We start from the raw sequence: 19,666 nt of genomic DNA, 5'->3' as shown, positions 1-19,666 counted from the left end.
TGACAAGAAGTGACTCTTAAATACTTTAGGATCTTTCTCAACTTATTTCTGTTCCACTTACTTACCTAGTGCTCATACCATACTGGATTTTTGAAAATAAAACTTTGAAATAAAATATATACACAGAAGAGTGCATTTATAAGTGTACATATAGCTTGTTGAACTTTCACATAATGGAGAACACATGTTTAGCCAGCATTCAGATCCAGAAACAGCAGCTCCTTTTAAGTGCTTTGTGCTCTCTTCCCCTAAGAGTGACCGCTATCCTGACTTATAATAGCATAGATTAGACCTGCCTGTTTTTATGCTTTATATAATTACAATCAGTCACATTTAGTTTTGTCTGGCTTCTTTCATTTTATGTATTTGTAAGTGTAATTCATACACACTGTTGGTTGTGGTGCTTGGTTGCTTATATTTGCTGTATGGTATTTTGTTTTAGGAATTTGCCACAATCTATTCATTCTGTTGTTTAGTCTCTCTGGTTTGAGGCTACCAACAATATTGCTACTCTAAACATTCTACCAACAGTCCTCTAGTAAACATAGGTGTTCATTTGTGTTTGATGAATACTTAGGAGTGGAATTTTTAAGTCATGGGGTATACATATGTTTAGTTTTAGTAGATACTGTCAAAGTTTTTTGAGGGTATTGTATTGATTTTTTTTATACTACTTAAGTAAATATTCTGTACTTCAGTGCCTAGTAGAACAATTTCCTTGGGAGAAAGGGACATCATTTTTCTTTTAGAACATGAAATTTTCTTGGTTACTCTTACATGTTTGGTCTTCAAAATAAACTTTTGTTAAATTGGCATTGGGTTAAATTTGTGTTGATTTGGGAGGCAGTGATATCCTTGTTCATCCATGAATAGCATTTGGAAGTAGCTCAAAATCCTTTGTCAAACCATTGACCCTTATTCCTTTTTCTTTTTTTTTGTAGAGGGGAGCTGTGGTGTCAAGAAAACATAGTCCTCTATACTGTGAAAATAAAAATACATTATAGATGAGCTCTACCATCAGTCACCTTACAACTAGAGGCATTGACAAATGTATACAGATAGCTATAATGTGAAGTACAACATATTTAGGATATAAATTAATAAATTGTTTAATAGTATTAGGAGCATATGGCAAGACCCAAAAAATACAGTGTTACTTACAGAAGAGCTTAGAGAACATTGTGAGATAGAGCCTTTAGAATGAGTAGAATTTTAACAAGGCATAGATAAGTCATTAGGGGATGGAAAGTATCTCTGAGTGAAGTGTCCGGAGAAGAAAAAGCATTGAAGTCAGAAGTAAACAGGTGTGAGAGCCAGTAATCCAGTGATGGTACTAGATCATCAGGTACCTGTTAATGATGTCATTCATTAACAGTGAGGCTTGTATGAATGAGTAGGGGTCAGTGGCAAGGGCCTCATATGATATGTGGAATTTTGAGATTTATCCTTTGGGCATTGAGAAAGGTGAGAATTTTGAGCATGAGAGTAATATGGCCAAATATGTTTCTAGGAAGATAATTCTAGCAGCAGAGTCGAGAGTAGAGGCAAAAGGGAAACCAAATGAATTAATGAGGATCTATGTTATGACAGTGTTGATATGCATGGGGCAAAAAAGGTAAGATGTTTCAAAGAAACAAGTTACAGGATTCAAGTATAAATTAGAAGTGTGGTACAAATAAGCAAGAATGGCCTTTAGAATCAGACTAGTTGAGTGTGAATCCTAACGTCACTAGTTAAATGTCCTAAAATAAGACATCTAAGAAAACTTTCCTCTTTTCCAAGATGTTTATTATGTGAACATGTTCAAGCATTGGAAATATAGAAATGAATGATACATATGTTCCCTAGAAGTTTGCTCTAGTCTGAGAAGAAGTTGGACTGTGTTTCTCCCTTCATAACACTAAACTATGCATTGCAATTATATATATATTGTGGATTTTATTATTTGTGTTCATTCCCCTATCACATGAGGACAAAAGATTATGTCTTATTCACTTGGGCATCCATAGTCTAGTAGACATTTTTTAAAAATGGAGATATAATTGACATATAACACTGTAATAGTTTTAATTAGTAGAGACTTTCTGAATAAATTACTACTAAGAATTTGAAGGTTAACAGATTATCAACTCACATAGTGGTTAGGCTAAATAAAATTTAAAGGAAGAAAATAAAGATTGGCCGTAACTTTTTTAGTCTTTAAGAGGACAGCAAAAGTAGGTGCGCTTAAGGGGGAGTGAGTTTTTGGAGAAAAACTGAGTCTGATTTTAGATGTTAATGAGATATCCAAGTGTATATGTACCAATGAGACATCCAAGTATATGTGTACCACTGGTAATTAAGAGTAGTAGGCTCATGGAAGCAACCTTGGTGTCCATCAGTAGATGAATGGGTAAAGAAGATGTGGTACATATATACAGTGGAATATTATTCAGCCGTAAGAAGAAAACAAATCCTGCCATTTGCAACAACATGGATGAAGCTAGAGGGTATTATGCTCAGTGAAATAAGACAGGTGGAGAGAGACAAGTACCAAATGATTTCACTCATATGTGGAGCATAAGAACAAAGCACAAACTGAAGGGACATAACAGCAGCCGACTCACAGAACTCAAAAATGGACTAACAGTTGCCAAAGGGAAAGGGACTGGGGAGAGTGGGTGGGAAGGGAGGGAGAAGGGGAGCAAGGGGCATTACGATTAGCAAACATAATGTAGCGGGGAGCATGGGGAAGGCAGTATAGCACAAAGAAGACAAGTAGTGACTCTATAGCATCTTACTACGTTCCATTGATGGACAGTGACTAATGGGATATGTGATGGGGACTTGATAATAGGGGGAATCTAGTAACCACAATGTTGCTCGTGTGATTGTGTATTAATAATACCAAAAAAAAAAGGGTAGCAGGCTCATAACTCGAGATAAAGGCTTAAAGATGTTGAGTTAGGGATCCTAGGTGTAGAGATGTTATGAGAATGTATGACATTGCACAGAGAATTAATTTCAGTTCAGAGTGGTCAGTGATAGAAGCTTGGAGAGTGGTCATAAGTGAGAGTTAGGAAGATTAACTAGCAGAAGACCCTATTGCTGTCAGCAGTAAGAGGACATAGGCACAGCATAACAACAAAAGCCAGGAAGGATGAGGAGTGGCTAGTAATGTGAAATGTTACAGAAAGAAAACAGAATTAAGGAGCCACAGAACTTAGAATATATAGGAATGATGATGACGATGTAAGAAAACAGTCAGCAGTGAAGGTTTTAAATGTCAGCAACTGACGTGGTGGTTTTCAGGTCTTTCTAGTAGTTGAAGGAAAATAGGAAATCTTATTTTAAGAGGTTAATGGATTTATGTTAAGTGTATGAAAGCAGTACTTAAAAAGTTCTGTCTAACTGCATAATGGATAGAATGAGGAGAGCCTAAAGGCAGGAAGATTTAGGCAAGAAGGTTATTGGAACAGTCTTTGGTTAGCTGTGAAATTTATAAATAGTACCAAACTTAAAAGAGTCAACAAATTGCTTTAAGCATAAATATAAGACACAATAAACATGGTACAAAAGAAAACAGAAATGCTGAGTGGGCACAATAAAAAGTGATAGAAAAGGTGATTTGTGAAATTGTTTTGACCTAGGTTTAGAGGAAGTGAAGAAAATAGGCTGTTAGGACATGGAGGAAATACAAGAAGCAATAGTGACAATATGTATGTATACGTGTGGGTGTGTTGTGTGGAGAGAGTTGGCAGATGGAATATTACAAAAATAAGCAAAAATGTTAGAGGGGCAAGTGGATGTAGTTTAATATAGGCATTTGTTATTAGATAACAGTTTTTATTAGATTATTAGATTGAGCCCTCTGTTGTAGAGGGACACAGATACAAATAAGGGCACAGGTCTGGTATTAGAGTGCTACTGGTAAGTTTGCAGTGTGCCTACCATTTCTGGTACTTAGTTTTTGTTACTTAATCCTGTATCCTTATAGATTGATGTATTTCCTCTGTGGTTATGGGTTCCTAGTGTTCTAAGGCAAGGTTTCTCTAACTGGCGTCTGCAAATCACCTGAAATGTATGTTACAAATACACATATATGCACCCCCACTTCATGCACTGAATCATGGGCTCTGGAGGTAGAGATCAAGTATCTGCATTTTTTATAGATCTCCTAGGTGAGTCCATTCCAGAGTAGAGTTGAGACTGTTAGAGTAGAGTAGAGTAGAGGTGTTAAAACTTGGTTAATCAAAAAAAATTACATGCACTGTATTGTTTCTACTGTCAGCCTAGGTTACTGGGTTGTTTCTTGATCTTTGGGACTTGGTTTCTTCATTTATAATAAAAGGAAATGGATTAAGACTTCTTTCAGTTACTGTTACAAAGAAAAATACGCTTGCTGTATACAAATGAGTTAAGAATTTACAGGGACTATTTGGGTGCATGCTTTAAAACTTAAGAATTAGGTTTTTGTTGAGTTAAGCTTTGATAGATATATTAAGTGTTTGATTTAAGAAATAATTGCTACCATATATTAAGCCCGTGTTATATGCCAAGCAACACTGTCCTACATACTTTATGTTTTCTCCAAAATTCAAAATAACTGACATCAGAAGACCTGCCCAAGGCTGCTACTCCAGGAGGTAGTAGACAGACACCCATTTATGAACCTAACAGCAGATTTCCAGCATACAGAATTTAATTAAAAACTAAATAGCTGTAGGTATGAAGGAATTAGAAGCATGTAGTCAAACAGTTGTCATATAGTTTTCAGCCCTGTGGGAGGGAGGGAAGAGTAAAGAAATGGCAAACACTAGGCTCTGGGTAAAGGGGAAGCTTGGCCTGCTGGCTGGAGGGCCTCAGGCTGCAGGACCTCTCACGTGCTCTGGTGACAGCAGGGGCACTTCCCTTTGTTAAGTTCTTAGAGATCACAAATACTATAAAAAATGAGCTTGCTTTTGTAATGAATTTTAGAAAAATGTTTTTCTTTGAAAGTTTATCCAGTTGTCTGTGTGAAAAGAATTGAGCAAGGTGTTTTATATTTTAGGTTAAAAATCTGTAAGAGCCTGATTTTAGAATTCACCAGCTCCTCAGAAGTTTGGCGAAATATGGTATGTTTTTGTTTTATTTTTTGGAATTCAAAATTGCATATGTATCTTCCTGTCATGATTAGAGTAATGACAATGTGTTCAGAAAATTCAGGTGCCTCCCATTTTTAAAGCATTCTCCTAGGTGCTAAATCAGGTAGGCTGTATGAGGGACTCAAGTGGGATTCTGAAATAATTTAGAAGAAGTTAGTATGTTCTGAGAAGTAAAATAATACGCACAAGAAGTAGGGGACAGGTTTGGTTGTTAAGCTGTGAGTTAATAGTTTTTATTTGTTGAGCTCTTACTATGTGGCAGACATTGTTCTGAGCAATTTATATGTTAGCTTGTTCATCCTTATGACAGCTTTTTGAGATAAATACTACTGTTATCTTCTACCCATGAGGAAACTGAGGCTCAGAGAGGTTAAGTAACTTGCCCAAGATTTCCCATCTACTGAGTGACCAAAAGGGTGCTTGAATACAGACTGGTTCTGGGATCTGTTTGTGCTCTGTTGGGCACTGGGCCTCATAAAAAAGAGGGGCTAGATGAGAGGACTTGATCAGTAATTTTCAAAATACTTGTAGGTTAGCCCTTTAATGGACTAACTCACCTCAGTTAATTAAGAGGTATTTTAACATTTTCATTCTTATGTTATAGATTGGAAAGTTAGATTTCTTTGGATCTTCTAAATCCACATGCACGTTAGTCTTATGAAAACCAAGAAGGAACATTATTCATTTCATGGGTGCCATTGTCTCTTCCCCATAGATTTCACTAGTGCTCTAGGTTCTTACTAGGAGACATGTAGTTATGATAGGAAAATCTGGGAAATTGAATCATTCCAGGGATTTTTAAATCCCATTTATTGAGGCCCCCTAAAGTTACTTACGTATACTTTGGCCAGTGTGCACCCTTATCTGATTTTGAAGCCTAAATTCAGAGGTTGTAGAGGTATGGGCTCAAGCACTGATGTTGCAGGACTTTTCTTGGGGTTCTCAGATACCCTCCTAATTTTCTCATCTTGCTTTAAGTTTGCTTTCCTATTTGGCCTGGATATACAGTTCAGTAGGGAAATCATCAGGAGAATCACTAGCTGCACAAAATGAGCTCTTGATACTGGGGTATTTCAGATGTATATCTTCTCCAGAATTACAGTATGATTATGATGCCTGATAAATTTGAACCATGACAAGCAAGAAAGTTCAGCTAAGACCAAATAAGGGGATCAAAAGAGATGTTCGCATATTTTGCTGTTGTCGCTCATGAAATTGAATTATTAGTGGATTTATGGCTGGAAAAGAGTAGAACATGTTTTCATGAAGTACCCAAGGGGTTTTGACTAATGTTTGATCATCTTTAAGTGTAGAATAAGCAGGACCAGCCTTTGGTATACGTGTGTGTGTGTGTGTGTGTGTGTGTGTGTGTAGATGCGTATGTAACTATACAGCCTTTGGTATACGTGTGTGTGTGTGTGTGTGTGTGTGTAGATGCGTATGTAACTATTCCAGTAAGCGTTCAGCTGCTGCAAATCCCTATGGCTATTAGTCCCAGTTAAACTATTGCCATAATTGTGAGTCTCAATCCATATTCTAAAACTTTGCTCCTTAGTGTATATTTATTCCATGAAACTCTAGCAAAACTAAACCAAGTAAAAAATTCTAACCTTGGATAGGAAGTTGGTAGATCTGGTTTTTAGTCCTATATTCAATACTAATTCCAAAATCTTGGGCAAGTAAATTAATCACTCTAAGGCTGATTAATTTATAAAAATTCTTAATGTAGTATTTACTTCGGTTAAGTAGAGCCAAAGTTGTCATGAGACTCAGACAAGGTACTGTTGACCCGAGTGCTTTGTAAACCATAATAGTTCATAAAAGTGTGAGAGTATTACCACATTTCCTCAAGTGAAGAGATCATTTAAGAAAAAAAATGCTAGAAAATAGTCTTTTAAAAGCATTTCTATGATAATTGCTCTTGTGATGAACATTGCATTTACACCTGATTCAGAGCTTTGAAGATTATTTTTTGAACTATGAATTGGGTTTATAAAAGTGTTCTAACTAAAGATTTGTTTAATTTATTAGAGTTATTAAACCTACGCTCAGATCAAGTTAGCAGCTAGACTGGTGTGACAACCTGTTTTTAATCAGTGACTCAAAGCTGTGATCTCCCTGATGTCACCGAATGGCCACAGCTTGTAAAAGGTAATTTTGAATGTTATTTCACAGCCTTTAAAAGGCTGTCATTGTAAAGTAAAATACGTGCTGTAAAAAACTGAAGAAAATGTGTATTTCTCAGAAATACCTAAGAGTGGACCTGCTTCTCCATGTAATCTCCTTCCTAAAATTGTGCTTTTTTTACCCCCGGATCTATCTGTAATAAACAGAAAAGTATCTGTCAAAAATACCAAGTTTTTGAATAAACATTTTATTATGAACATTATAAAAACTGAAAAAATTATTAATATGAGTTCTTAAGTATGCCTTTTATGTGGTGAGAGTTTAAACACCTCTCTAGAAGTTTTTACAAATTAAAATTAGTGTACTTTCTCTCCTAGAGAGTTACGGTGAAGGTACTAGGAGTGGCTTGCAGACTGGAGAAGCTGCCCCCAGTACTATTGGAAATGAACCTCCATTTGAATTTTCTAGCTCAGGCTGCAATGTTCAAAATACCTAATGGGTATTTTGTGATCCCTTTTTCTACAATCCAAATCAAGATCTAAACTCACCCCAAATTTATTCTTCATTTTCTAAAGTTATCTGCTTGTTTCAGTTTTAAAAGTTCTTTTCTGGCTTGTTACTCTGATAAACTTTAGGTTAACCTAAGTCAGTAGTTTTTTTTTCTTTCCCTTTCGATATATTGAGAATTTAGTAAAATTAAGAGCATGTACTGGATCTTTACTTTCAAAAACTTGATAGTAAAGAACAAAGAGACTCTTTAAGGGCCAAAGTAAGCCTTGGAAACTGTTACTAGATGTTCGGTATTTCATGGTTTTGAGAGTTTGAATCCTAATGTTAGGATATTTTGTGGTAAATTATTTAGAATATTACAACAATATGAGCAGAATGACTAGAAGAATTTATTCAGACATGTACTATTACTTATTACTCCCTGCACGAAGAGTGTTTCTGCTAATTCCATGTATATATACTTTTCTGTTGATTAAAAAACGATTCACTTTGAGTAGAAAACAACTTGTCCTAACCATGTTTTAAGAGACCCAGGATAGCTCTGTTTTAGGGTAACAATCTTTCAATCCTTTCTTTTACTTTTTGTCCTTTTAGACTGAACTTGCTTAAATTACTTGATTGGACCTATAAATGATTTTTAGTAGCTCATTTTAACATGTCAATATTAAATGATAATCCACATATTTACAATGATTTGGTAATATTTTGATGCTAATGTTTATGTATCTGTTTAGGGAACAGAAATTGGAAAATAGAATGTGTTACCATTTGATGATGTATCTCTATCCCATTTCAGAATCTCAAAACTGCAGCAGTTGCATATTATGCTTCTAAGACGCAGATTTGCTTGCCTTCTTGCCTTCTTGCTTGTGTCTTTCCTTTTTGCAGTAGCATTTTAATTTTCCTACCACTGTGTTTTTTTCCCCCTCTGTCTATTTTCCTGTTAATTTTGAAAGTTTTGCTGCCTACATGTTTGAAAGCTGCTAATCTGCCTCTCTTCCCTTAGTGCCAGCAGGTTTATTTTTTGTTTTGCAAGCCTGCTCTGCCTCTTACAGTATGACATCTGATGCTGAAGGGTCGCACTTTCAAAAATGAGTCAGCTGGTACATGGGGTTATCATCAGTTTTTAGCTCTTCTGTCTGAGAGATACAAGTTTGGAAGCAATCTTGGGGTACTTACCCACAAGGCTGGTGGAGACCAGGTGTGTCACAAAGGTGATTTGCTTGCTCCCTGGGGGAGAGGGTGGAGTGAAATTTTTGCATTTGTGTCACTGCCAAGTCACTGCCACCTCCAGTATGCTCCAATTTTTAGTTCTAACATAATTTTGTGTAAAATTGAAAATGTAAATATACTGCAAGTCTTCTGGAGTCTTTTTTTTTTTTTTTTTTTGGTTCATTCTTGTCCTTGGACTCTGAAACTGCAGTGAAGGGTAATTTTGAAAGTGATGAAGAGGTGAGCTTTTTAAAAGCTAAGAAATGTGGAAACATCTTTTGTTTATTTGTGTGTTTTGAAGCAGTTTTTTTGATGTTCTTTTCCTGGTGGCTCTGATTTTAAGACTTTTTGTTAAAGTTCAAACTTAGAAGTCTCAAGTCAGATAAATTCACAAGTCAAGTCCTTGTAATGTCATTTTGAAAATTTAGCTTTGATGTCTAAAATATATGTTACCTATTTGAAGGTGTAAGAAATCAGTGTTATGATTCACCTCAATGTGTACTGACTGATACTGTTTGTAAAAATGACTAAGGTAACAGGAATTTTTTTTTTTAACAGCGTGGTAGGAATAGGCAGAACTGGTTCGTACTCCAAAATGAAAATGAAAGACTTATTAATATATTAGAATTTTGAGTATTTCTTGATAAGATGGCAGTATATTAAAAGTAATAGAAAATAACTGCTAACTATTTATAATTGAAGTCAGTTCACAGTTACCTGTAGCAAAATGTTAATACGCCAGGCCGATGACGATACACTTTTGACAGTATATCCTGCCAGTGTGTTTTCAAGGAAATCTAACTTCATTATTGAATCAAGATAATCATGATCAGGGTGGTAAATCTGACTAAAGTGTCTCAGAATTTACTGTGGGTATTAGAATTAAATTTGAGTAATCTAGAGAAGAGATTAACAATTTTTTTCCTAAAGGATCAGATAATAAATATTTTAGGCATTTTGGGCAATATGTCCCTTTTGAGTTTCTCAGCTCTGCTCTTATAGTGTGAAAGCAGCCATAGACAAAATTGAATGAGTGTGGCTATGCTCCAATAAAAGTGTACAGAAATAGGCAGCTAACCTAGGTCTCAGCTTGTAGTCCCAGGCAGTAATTTGCTGACACTTTATCTAAAACTTTGGGACTGTGAATATCAGTGAGTATCTTTGATACATTGGATAACCGATGCTTGGCTGTAGAAAGTTTCATAGTTGTATGTTTTTATTATAAATATTTGGCTTTGTGAATAATTAAGATATATTATACTGGTTTGTATGTTCGTATTTTAATACAGTGTTAATAGTTGCCTTAGGAAAAAAAGCAGTGAATTTTTTTATTTGTCCAGCCTTAACAATAAATGTGTCATATGGCAATCTGATCTGCACACTCTTTTCTCATGTTAAAGTCTTTACTTTTAAAAGTGTTAACAATGAAATTTTGTATTCAAATTTGCCTTCCAAAATAACATGTCTGCCCCTTACTGGAATATGGAAAATTTTGCTTAACTTTCCTCAATTGCATTTCACAGATCGCCAGGAGAACCTCAGTCTGACGACATCGAAGCTAGCCGAATGTAAGTGTAAATTGGTTGAGGCTGTGGTGTCTTTTAAGTTGCCCTAGATTGCTTTAAAATGGTATCACTTTATGTGAAAATAATTTCCAGTTTCAAGAGAATAATGCTTTAAAAAATAGATTGGAGCATAAGAATGTATCTGCTTTTTTCCCTACCAAACAAATACCTCTAAACTATTGTAACATGTCACTAGATCTCTACTTAGAGATGGTAATTGTATACTCCTGAATTTTTTTCTTTTTGCTCACCTAGCAGTTGGAGGGAAAGAGAGAGATGGGGAAGGCATTCAGTTTAACAATCATTTACCAAGTGCCTACTATGTGTAAAGGCATCAGGTGCTGTGTTGTGAATACAAAGATGCGCAAGAGTTTCTAACCTCCAGAAATGTAAAGTCTACTCTGGGCAAAAGACTCAGAAGCATATTTTTTCTTCATTGTGGTATGATACCCAGGTTGTAATGGGAACATAAATGAATACGGGGGTACTAAGGTATCTATAGGAACCTAATCCAGATGGCAGGGAAACAGGGGTGGCCAGGGAAGGCTGAATTAAATCTTGAAGTGTGATGGGAGTTAAGTAGCTGGAAGCATGGGCAGAGTTGTTTTAGGCAGAAGCATGAGCAAAGTTATAAAGCAGCATAGTGAGTGTAGGGAACAGCTGAGGATTGATCATTGACTGACGTAAAGGCAGGAAAATGAAGAAAGGACTAGGGCCTTGCATGCTATGTGAAGGGCCTTAGACTGTGTCTCTTAATTTGGGAGTAAAGAATTTGCCTCATAAGGGATAGTAACCTTGTTAGACAGATGTATATTTTTAATGATTTTAGCAACAGGGAAACACTGTGAAGAGAAATATATGATGATAGGGTGACCAGGACTTCAGTTAGTGAGAACCTTAACAAGGGCAATGGTATAATAGGAATTCAAGGTAAAGTTTTCTGTATTTAAGACAAATATTTGGAAAGTGAAATAGGCCTGACCTAAGTGATTAGAAGTGAGAATTTAAGAAGTTTATGATAATAGGCGAGGTAACCTCTAAGCAACATTTTTGAGGTAATACAGTTTATAATGAAAATATAGGTAGTGGGATTGCTCTTGAGTAAGAGCAAAGACCTTCATCTTCTGAAACTAGGAGGTAAAGATAGGTATGCGATGTTAAACTTGCTTGTAGGTAAGAGTAGGGAAGTCAAGTCATTCATGCCTGAACTCTTTATTTTCTCAATAAATTTGTTTAGGTTTCCTACACCACTGTTTTTCTCTCCTTTGAGATGATATTAGGTGCTTCCTGAAAAGGAGGTGTGATTGTTGAGTAAGTTTGGGAAATGGAGCTTAAACAGCAGGTTTCTTCACTGAAAATAGTGGAAATCTTTTAAAGTTGTGATGTGTATTGTGAAATCTCCACCAAAGGACTATAAAATGTATTTCTCAAATTTATGTGTCCATGTATCCTTTTTATTTTGTTTTTGTAGTAAAATTAACATAAGAAAATTTACCATCTTTATTTTTAAGTATGCAGTACGGTATAGTTTTAAGTACCTTCATATTGTTGTGTAACTCTATAGCGACCATCATCTCCACAGCTCTTTTCGTCTTAAAAACTGAAACTGTACTCATTAAACTATAACTCTCCATTCATCCCTCTCTCCAGTCTCTGGAAACTACCATTCTACTGTCTCTGTGATTTTAACTACTATACCTCATGTAAATGGAATCATACAGTATTTGTCCTTTTATGTTTGGCTTATTTCCACTTCGCATAATGTCCTCAAGGTTCATCCATGTTGTGGCATATGTCAGAACTTTCTTTGTTTCAAAGCTGAATAATACTCTGTTGAACGTATGTAACACATTTTGTTTATCCATTCATCTATTGATGGACACTTGAATAGCTTCCCTGTTTTAGCTGCTGTGAATAATACTGTCATGAACATTAGTGTACAAATATCTCTTTAAGACCCTCTTTCAATTCTTTGACTATCTACCCAGAAGTGGAATTGTAGGATTGTATGGTAACTCTTTGTTTAATTTTTTTAGGAACTTCCCTACTGTTTTCCACAATAGCTGTATCATTTTACATTCCAGCCCATAGTATACAATGGTTATAATTTCTCCTCATTCTTGTCAGTGATTATAATTTTCCCCCTGGTAATAGCCATCTGATGGGAGTGAGGTGATAACCATTGTAATTTTTTATGAAACATTTTTGAATAATGTTTTGTGGAACATCATCAGGGTTTGGTTAGGGGATTTGAGAACACTACCAAAACTTGAAAAAGTACTGTGGGGAATGGATGAAGAAGTGGGCCAAATATTATTGATAGTCTCGTGCTACTGAGTGGCCAGCTGAGGTTCGAGAATTTATCATACTTTAAAGACTACTGTTTAATAGTCAGAAGAAGATGCATGGTGTTTTAGGGTTAGCAGAGCAGATAGGACAGAACTACTAGTAGCAATGTGCTTAGGATGTTAACATTCGAGTAGCTGCATTTCTGTGTCATTGGTGATGGCCATGATTGGAAAGACTGTTGTGCCAAATGAAGGTGTCACTTTGGTCACAAAAAGCCTGATTTGTCAAAGAGCTTGTTCAGTATAAGTGAAACATTTGTAAGGATAGATGGTGATCAGAAGTTGGGTTATTTCATATGCTTAAAGTAGTGATTGTCTGAAATAGAGGCAGTGGATGTCCCTCCAGTTTAAACAATTAAGTATTTTTTTGAAAGGCTGAAGTATTGGGATAGATCATGCACAGACATTGAGTCACCATGCTGATGATATAAATGACTGGAGCCAAAATAGAGCCTTCAGTATGTGGGTATAATTTACCAGAACAGAGAGGAAAGGCAGAAGATACTTAGATAGATAATATGTTTCAAATTAGAAGTGTTGTGTTTGTGTTTTGTTTTGTTTTTTTAGGGGGTGGGCATTGTTTATTTTAATACAGGTTTTTAGAATAATTGACATGGGGGTTCTAGTTACCTGTGAAATCTTCACATAAAAGGGTTGCAGAATAAGCAATGCTTTGGGGAGTAAGTCAGGCTTTAATGAAGGCTACGTGGTTGAGGAATCATTATACAAAGCAGTTGAAGATATGGGACAGCCTGTATCACAAACGTGTTTGAGGAGATCTTGGTGGAATAGGTTAGGGGAACGACTCGAGTAAAGAATGGAAAAGGATAGATGAGGCTTGTGTTTTTGTAGTAAAGTGAGGATGGCAAGAATGTGAGGGATAATAGGGTATTTTTCACAAGATTCCAGGTGAAACTCTAATGTTAAGTTCTCGTTGTGAGCAAGCTGTCATACTATTTAACTTGACTGTTCTAAGGTATAGGAAATTAGAACTGCCATGATCTCTGAACGGTGATGTCTAAGGCTCTAGCTGTAATTGCTATGAGAATATAACTCTTTAGTCTACATGTCTGCCACCATTTCTCAATTCCTATACCTATGGAAACCATAACCAGGCAGTAAGTAGTTCAATAAGATGAATAGGTACAGGTTTGTTCAGCCATAAACTTGTGAGTTTTGATTTACAAAATAGGTTTTTGTATTCTTGGTTTTACCTGAGAATTTTAAGGTGTTTGATTAACGACAATGTCTTACATTTATTGAAGCTTTTTGTTGCTGTTGTTGCTTAGAAACCTGTTTGTATTTGTCACCTTTTAACTAGGGACACCTTTAGTGTATTTTAAATAGTAATTGTTGTAAAATTAAAGAATATATTTTTTAGCAATTTAGTCTTGCCTATTTCCTAGGATGCAGAAAAACATAGTACAAATTTTGAACAGCTGCATCCCGTTTTATATAGTTTGGCCTAGAAATAGAACTAACATAATGACCCTATATCTTTTATTCAGTATATGTATATTCTGGATTCATATGTGTGTACTTGAATTTTGTTTAAATATATATATATAAGTTATAGTAGAATCTTTTCTGCACGTAGTAATTAAGACTCTAATTAATGATTTCTAGTAACTTAAGATTTCTCATCTTTGGTAGTTACTCTTAGACCCTATCTCTAACATGTAAGCTATGTTTTCAACTGTAAGAGTAAATGGAGCAAGAACAATGGACAAAGTGATTCCTGGTTCAGTATTTAGCACAGTATTGAAATAAACACTGAGTTTTCCCTAAATGTTGGAATGACCCAGGACCTAGTCCTCAGGTCATCATTGCTCTTTATCTCTGGGGAAGAACTTTACTTGTATGCTTTGACAACTCATATATTTCCATCTTTAACTCTGACTAGCCTTCTGGATTGTAGACTCATATATCCAATAGTGGAATGTCTGATTCTCAAACTTAACAATACAGATTAGAACTCCTGATTTTCATCCTCAAATCTACTTCTCTTATAATCTTTTTTGCGATTTCAGTCAGCAGCAACTTCTTTTTTCTTCCACGTCTTCCAAAACATTGGGAGCATTCTTCATTTCTCTCTGTCTCACTGAAATTATCACCAAATCCTGCTGCCTCCAACTTCAAAGTATCAATAATTCAACCACTTTTTTTTAATACCATGTCCACCTGTTTCACTCTGATTAAAGCCATCATCCTTTGCCAAAAGAATGAAATTGCTTTCCAGTAGTCTTGCTGTTTCCATCCTTGCCCCTTACAGTGTATTTTCTGTGTAGCAACCAGAGTGGTCTTTTAAAAATTGAAGTTAAACTTTGTTACTTATGGTCAAATCTTTTCAAAGCCTTCCTGCTCCTCTTAAAATCTAAAGATCTACAAGGCCCAGTGTTAGCTCCCTTTCATTTCTGTGGACTTTCCATTTCTCTTGTTCATTTCTACTCACAGGCTTTATGCTCTTGCCCCTAAGTCTTGGTGGTATGTCTATTGTCTCTGAGCCTTCTCTTGATACCACTATGGGCTCCTTTCTCACTTGCTTCAGGGCTGTCTTCTCAGAGAAGTCTTCCTTGACTAACTTGAATGAAAGAATGGTCACATTCTGTCTTCTCTGTTCCTTTTACCCTGCTGTGTTTATCTTCACAGGATTTAATGTCATTTGACTTGTTTCATACTGATTTCTTTGTTGGCTAGCTCATTTAAAAGTAGCATGGAAGCCTAATAAGAGTGCCTAGCATACAAAGAAAGTCAGTAAATACTTATTATATAAAAGAATGAAATTACTAAATTCATGTAAAATGTTTATTTCTGACTTTTTAATTCCCTTGCAGAAATGTAGGAAGAATTTTCTGGGATCAGTTTATATGTAAATAAACTGATCTATATGTACACAGCCCATAGAACTTTGATAATAACACCTAACATCTTGAGGTTACCATTTGACAAGCCACAGTGCTGAATACTCTACATGCGTTACATAATTTGATAGGAAAGCTGAGCCTTCTATTCAGAGTAGACTATTAAGATATAGCTTGTATACTCTGAAGGAGATTAAGGGGATTGGTGTAATTTCTTAACTTTTTTGGAAAATTCACCAGTAAACCCATCTAATTCTGGTGCTTTCTTTTTTGGAAGGTTGTTATTTACTTATCTAATTTCTTTATTAGATACAGGCCTATCAGGTTGTCTATTCCTTTGACAGATTCTTCAAAGAATTGGTCTGTTTTATCTAAGTTAAATCTGTGAGCATAGAGTCGTTCATAGTACTCTTTTATTACCCTTTTAATATCCATGGGATCTGTAGTGATGTTCCCTCTTCACTTCTGATACTAGTGATTTGTGTATAGCCTGGCTGGAGGATTACCCATCTAGTCATGCTTTTAAAGAATCAGTTTCTGATTTTGTTGAATTTTCTTTGTTGATTTCCCTTTTTTTGATTTCATTGATTTCTGCTCTTAATTTTTTCTTCAGCTTACTTTGGATTTAATTTGCATTTCTTATTTTTCTAAGTGGGAGCTTTAGATGATTGATTTTAGATCTTCATTTCTAATACATTCATTCACACTTAAAAATTTCCATCTAAGCACTATATGCCACACATTTTCATAAGTTGTGTTTTCAATTTTATTTAGTTCAAAATAGTTTTTAGTTTCTTGTGTGATTTCTTCTTTGACTCATGTAATTCAGAAATGTTAAATCTCCACATATTTTGAGTTTCCAGTCATCTTTCTGTTATTTACTTCTAGTTTAATTCCATTGTTGTCTGAGAGTAGACATTGTATGATTTCTCTTCTTTTAAATTTGTTATGGTGTGTTTTGTGGTCTAGAATGTGGGTGAATTTTTTGTGAGCTTGAGAATGTGTAATATACTGTTGGATGAACAAGTAAGATTAAGAAAAATAAGAGTTGTTATGTTACTTCTACTTACCCTTTCTGTAGCTTATAGAATTGAGTTTCTGATCTATATCATTTCCTTCTCTAAACAACTTTTAACATTCTTAAAAGGAACATCTACTGACAAGTCCTCTCAATTTTTATTTGCTGAAAATACATCTCCTTCACCCTTAAAGAATAATATCACAGGGTACAGAATTCTAGGCTGGTGTTATTTTTTTCTCAGTACCTTAAATATTTCATTCCATTCTCTTCTTGCTTGTGTTTAGTTTTGAGGAGAAGGCAGATGTAATTTTTATTTTTGTTTTCCATAGATAAAGTATTTTCCTCCTGGCTTCTTTCAGGATTTTTTTTTTATCTTTGATTATCAATGGTATGAAAGTCATATGCCTACGATGATAGTTTGTTTGTTTTTTGGGAGGTGGGTGACATTTATCCTGCTTGGTGTTTTCTCAACTTCCTGTAACTATGATTTGATGTCTGATATTAATTTGAGGACATTCACAGTGATATTAAGAAACAGTATTGGGAATAGCTAACCTCTATTATATAGAGTTTGTCAACTATAAATGTGGTTCAAAGCTAAAAGAGTGAAAAAGAAAAAATTCTGTTCCCCCCAAATTATTTGAAGCAGAACATTTTGATTCTTCTACTATCTCCCTCCTACAAAAATTGTGAGGATTAAGGGACTTGATGTACAAAAATCACTCACTGTATGTAAATGAGCTCTCGCTGTTCTTGTTATCATTTCAGCTCACAGCACTACCTTTTTACCAGTTACCTATAAGAGAAACCTAGGTATTCAGCTCTTCCCAGTCATTTACTTCCGCAAACTATGTCTTTTAAATATTTCTCCCATCAGTTTCCTCCTCTTCATTCCTGCTACTGCTTCATTCTTTGCCTGATCTATTACAGTGGTCATCACCTAACTGGATTGCCTGTCTCTCGTTTTGCCAACTTTTGGTCCCAGTTTAGAAAATGGAATTATCATATAGGCAAATTTGACTTCCTTACTGACCTGCTTAAAACCTTTACTGACTCTTATCTAGTGGTTTATGAATGGTGTGTGAATCTTACGAAGTTACTTGCAGGATGGGAATATATGTACATTTTTATGCAGAGAAAGTCATTAGCCTTTATTAGATTACTCCTCTGCTGGCTAAAATCAGAATTCCTTATCACGTTTTATAAAGTCTGCCATAATCTGGCTCCTCCCTGCCTCTTCATATTTTTGAGTCCTTCCTTGGGAGGCTTTATGCTACTGAACTGCTTGCAGTTGTCATACAACCATGTTTTCAAGCCTTTGTACCTTCACTCATTTGTTTCCCTCTTCTGAAAATGTTCTTCCCTCCCTTTTTGTCACTATCTCCTAGTCATCCTTTGTGATTAATTTTGACCAAGTTCCCTTTTTATTTTGCCATACCTGTGTAGTACCTATCATATTAAAATCGTGTAAGTTTCTCCTCCTTTAAACAGTAAGTTCCTTGAAGAAAGAGCTCATAAGAAAATAGCCAGAGAACCTGTGTTAGTACTAGATTCTCAAGCACCGTTTGAACTCTACTGAAGGAGACATTTGAAAATCACCAGGTATTGCCAAAACCTTGAAAAAAGACGAAACTACCCAAACAAAAACTGTCTAATTAGAAGGGGAATCTGTGAAGAGCAGCCAGAGAGACAGGAGGAAATCGGGAGGTAGTATTCTGAAAGCCCATGGTAAATCATTTCCAAAAAGTCTGCATTTCTAAGCTAGGTTAAGTAAAATAAGGAGTGAAAAGTGATGACTTGGCAGGAAAAAATACTGTATTACTAGATAAAGAAGCTGTGTTACAGGTGTAATAAGCCTTGACTTGTTCATTTCCTACACACTCTTTGTTATTCTTATTTTCCACAGATGCTTCTGGACTATTTCTATTATCTCAGCATAGTAATCTCTGTTTCTTTGAGGCTATGCCTTCTGGCTCTCATTCTCTACCTGTTTTTATTGTCTAGTGATCTCCCAGTAACTTCTCAGTCTTTGAGAAGCTCATACTCTACTATTCTATTCCAGTTCTCCAGCCATTTTTGTTTATATGGTTACCCTTCAACTCCTTAGCATTTCATTCCCCAATCATTTGATCTTCAAAACCTTCACTTCTGCCTTGTGGTTGCTTCCCATTCTCATGGGCATGCCAACCTGAGCTGTTTTACCTTTGGAAGCTTTTATTAAATCACACACCTTGGGTTGCAGTCTTTGTATGCTAGGATTGTTTCTTTCATCCCATCTGTTCTTCTCTGTTGTTGGGAGATGCCTCGTGGCTCCTCTGGTATCTTCCAGCCTCATCCCTTTGGTTCCTCTACTTTCTGACATGGGAGTATTTAGACCCAAGAAGTTAAATAGATAATATTCCATAGATTGCCTTTCACTCTGTTGGTTGTTCCTTTGCTATACAGAAATTTTTAAGATCAGTTTGGTCCTGTGGGTCAGTTCGTTTTTGTTGCCTGTGCTTTTGGTGCCAGGCATTGCCAAATCCAATGTCGTGAAGCTGTCCCACTGTGTTTTTTTCTAGTAGTTTGATGGTTTTCAGGTTTTATGTTTAGGTCTTTCATCAATTTTGAGTTAAATTTTATATGTAATGTAAAGTAAGGCTCCAGTTTCATTCTTTGGCCTATGGAGATCCAGTTTCCCCAGCCCCATCTGTTGAAGAGAATGTCTTTTTTTCCCATTGTGTATTCTTGGCACCTTTGTTGAAGATCATTTGACCACATATGTAAAGGTTTATTTCTGGGTTCTCTGTGGTACTCCATTGGTCTGTGTGTCTTGTCTTTATGCCAGTACCAGACTGTTGACCATATTAGCTTTCTGAGATGTTTCAAAATAGGAAGTGTGAGGCCTCTGTCTGTTTTT

At 35.7% G+C, this 19,666-nt stretch overlaps 1 protein-coding gene across 4 annotated transcripts in view; it reads left to right on the top strand.

Moving 5' to 3' along the window:
- UBE3A (ubiquitin protein ligase E3A) overlaps positions 1 to 19,666 on the top strand; it is a 99,002-nt gene that overhangs the window by 23,709 nt on the left and 55,627 nt on the right. Inside the window, exons 2-5 of one of the 4 annotated variants that reach the window (XM_073227110.1) lie at positions 5,030 to 5,093; positions 7,155 to 7,274; positions 8,797 to 8,961; positions 10,496 to 10,540. The exons of 1 other annotated variant lie outside the window; for it this stretch is intronic. In XM_073227110.1, the coding sequence (XP_073083211.1) occupies positions 10,539 to 10,540 (2 nt within the window). In that variant the 5' untranslated portion in view covers positions 5,030 to 5,093; positions 7,155 to 7,274; positions 8,797 to 8,961; positions 10,496 to 10,538. The remainder of the gene's footprint in view (positions 1 to 5,029; positions 5,094 to 7,154; positions 7,275 to 8,796; positions 8,962 to 10,495; positions 10,541 to 19,666) is intronic. 2 more of the 4 variants (XM_017645891.3, XM_017645908.3) reach the window with 2 other exon arrangements.

Source organism: Manis javanica, chromosome 18 (genome assembly GCF_040802235.1).
Source record: "Manis javanica isolate MJ-LG chromosome 18, MJ_LKY, whole genome shotgun sequence".
NCBI classification, from domain to species: domain Eukaryota; kingdom Metazoa; phylum Chordata; class Mammalia; order Pholidota; family Manidae; genus Manis; species Manis javanica.
This window is presented reverse-complemented; position numbering and strand designations above follow the sequence as displayed.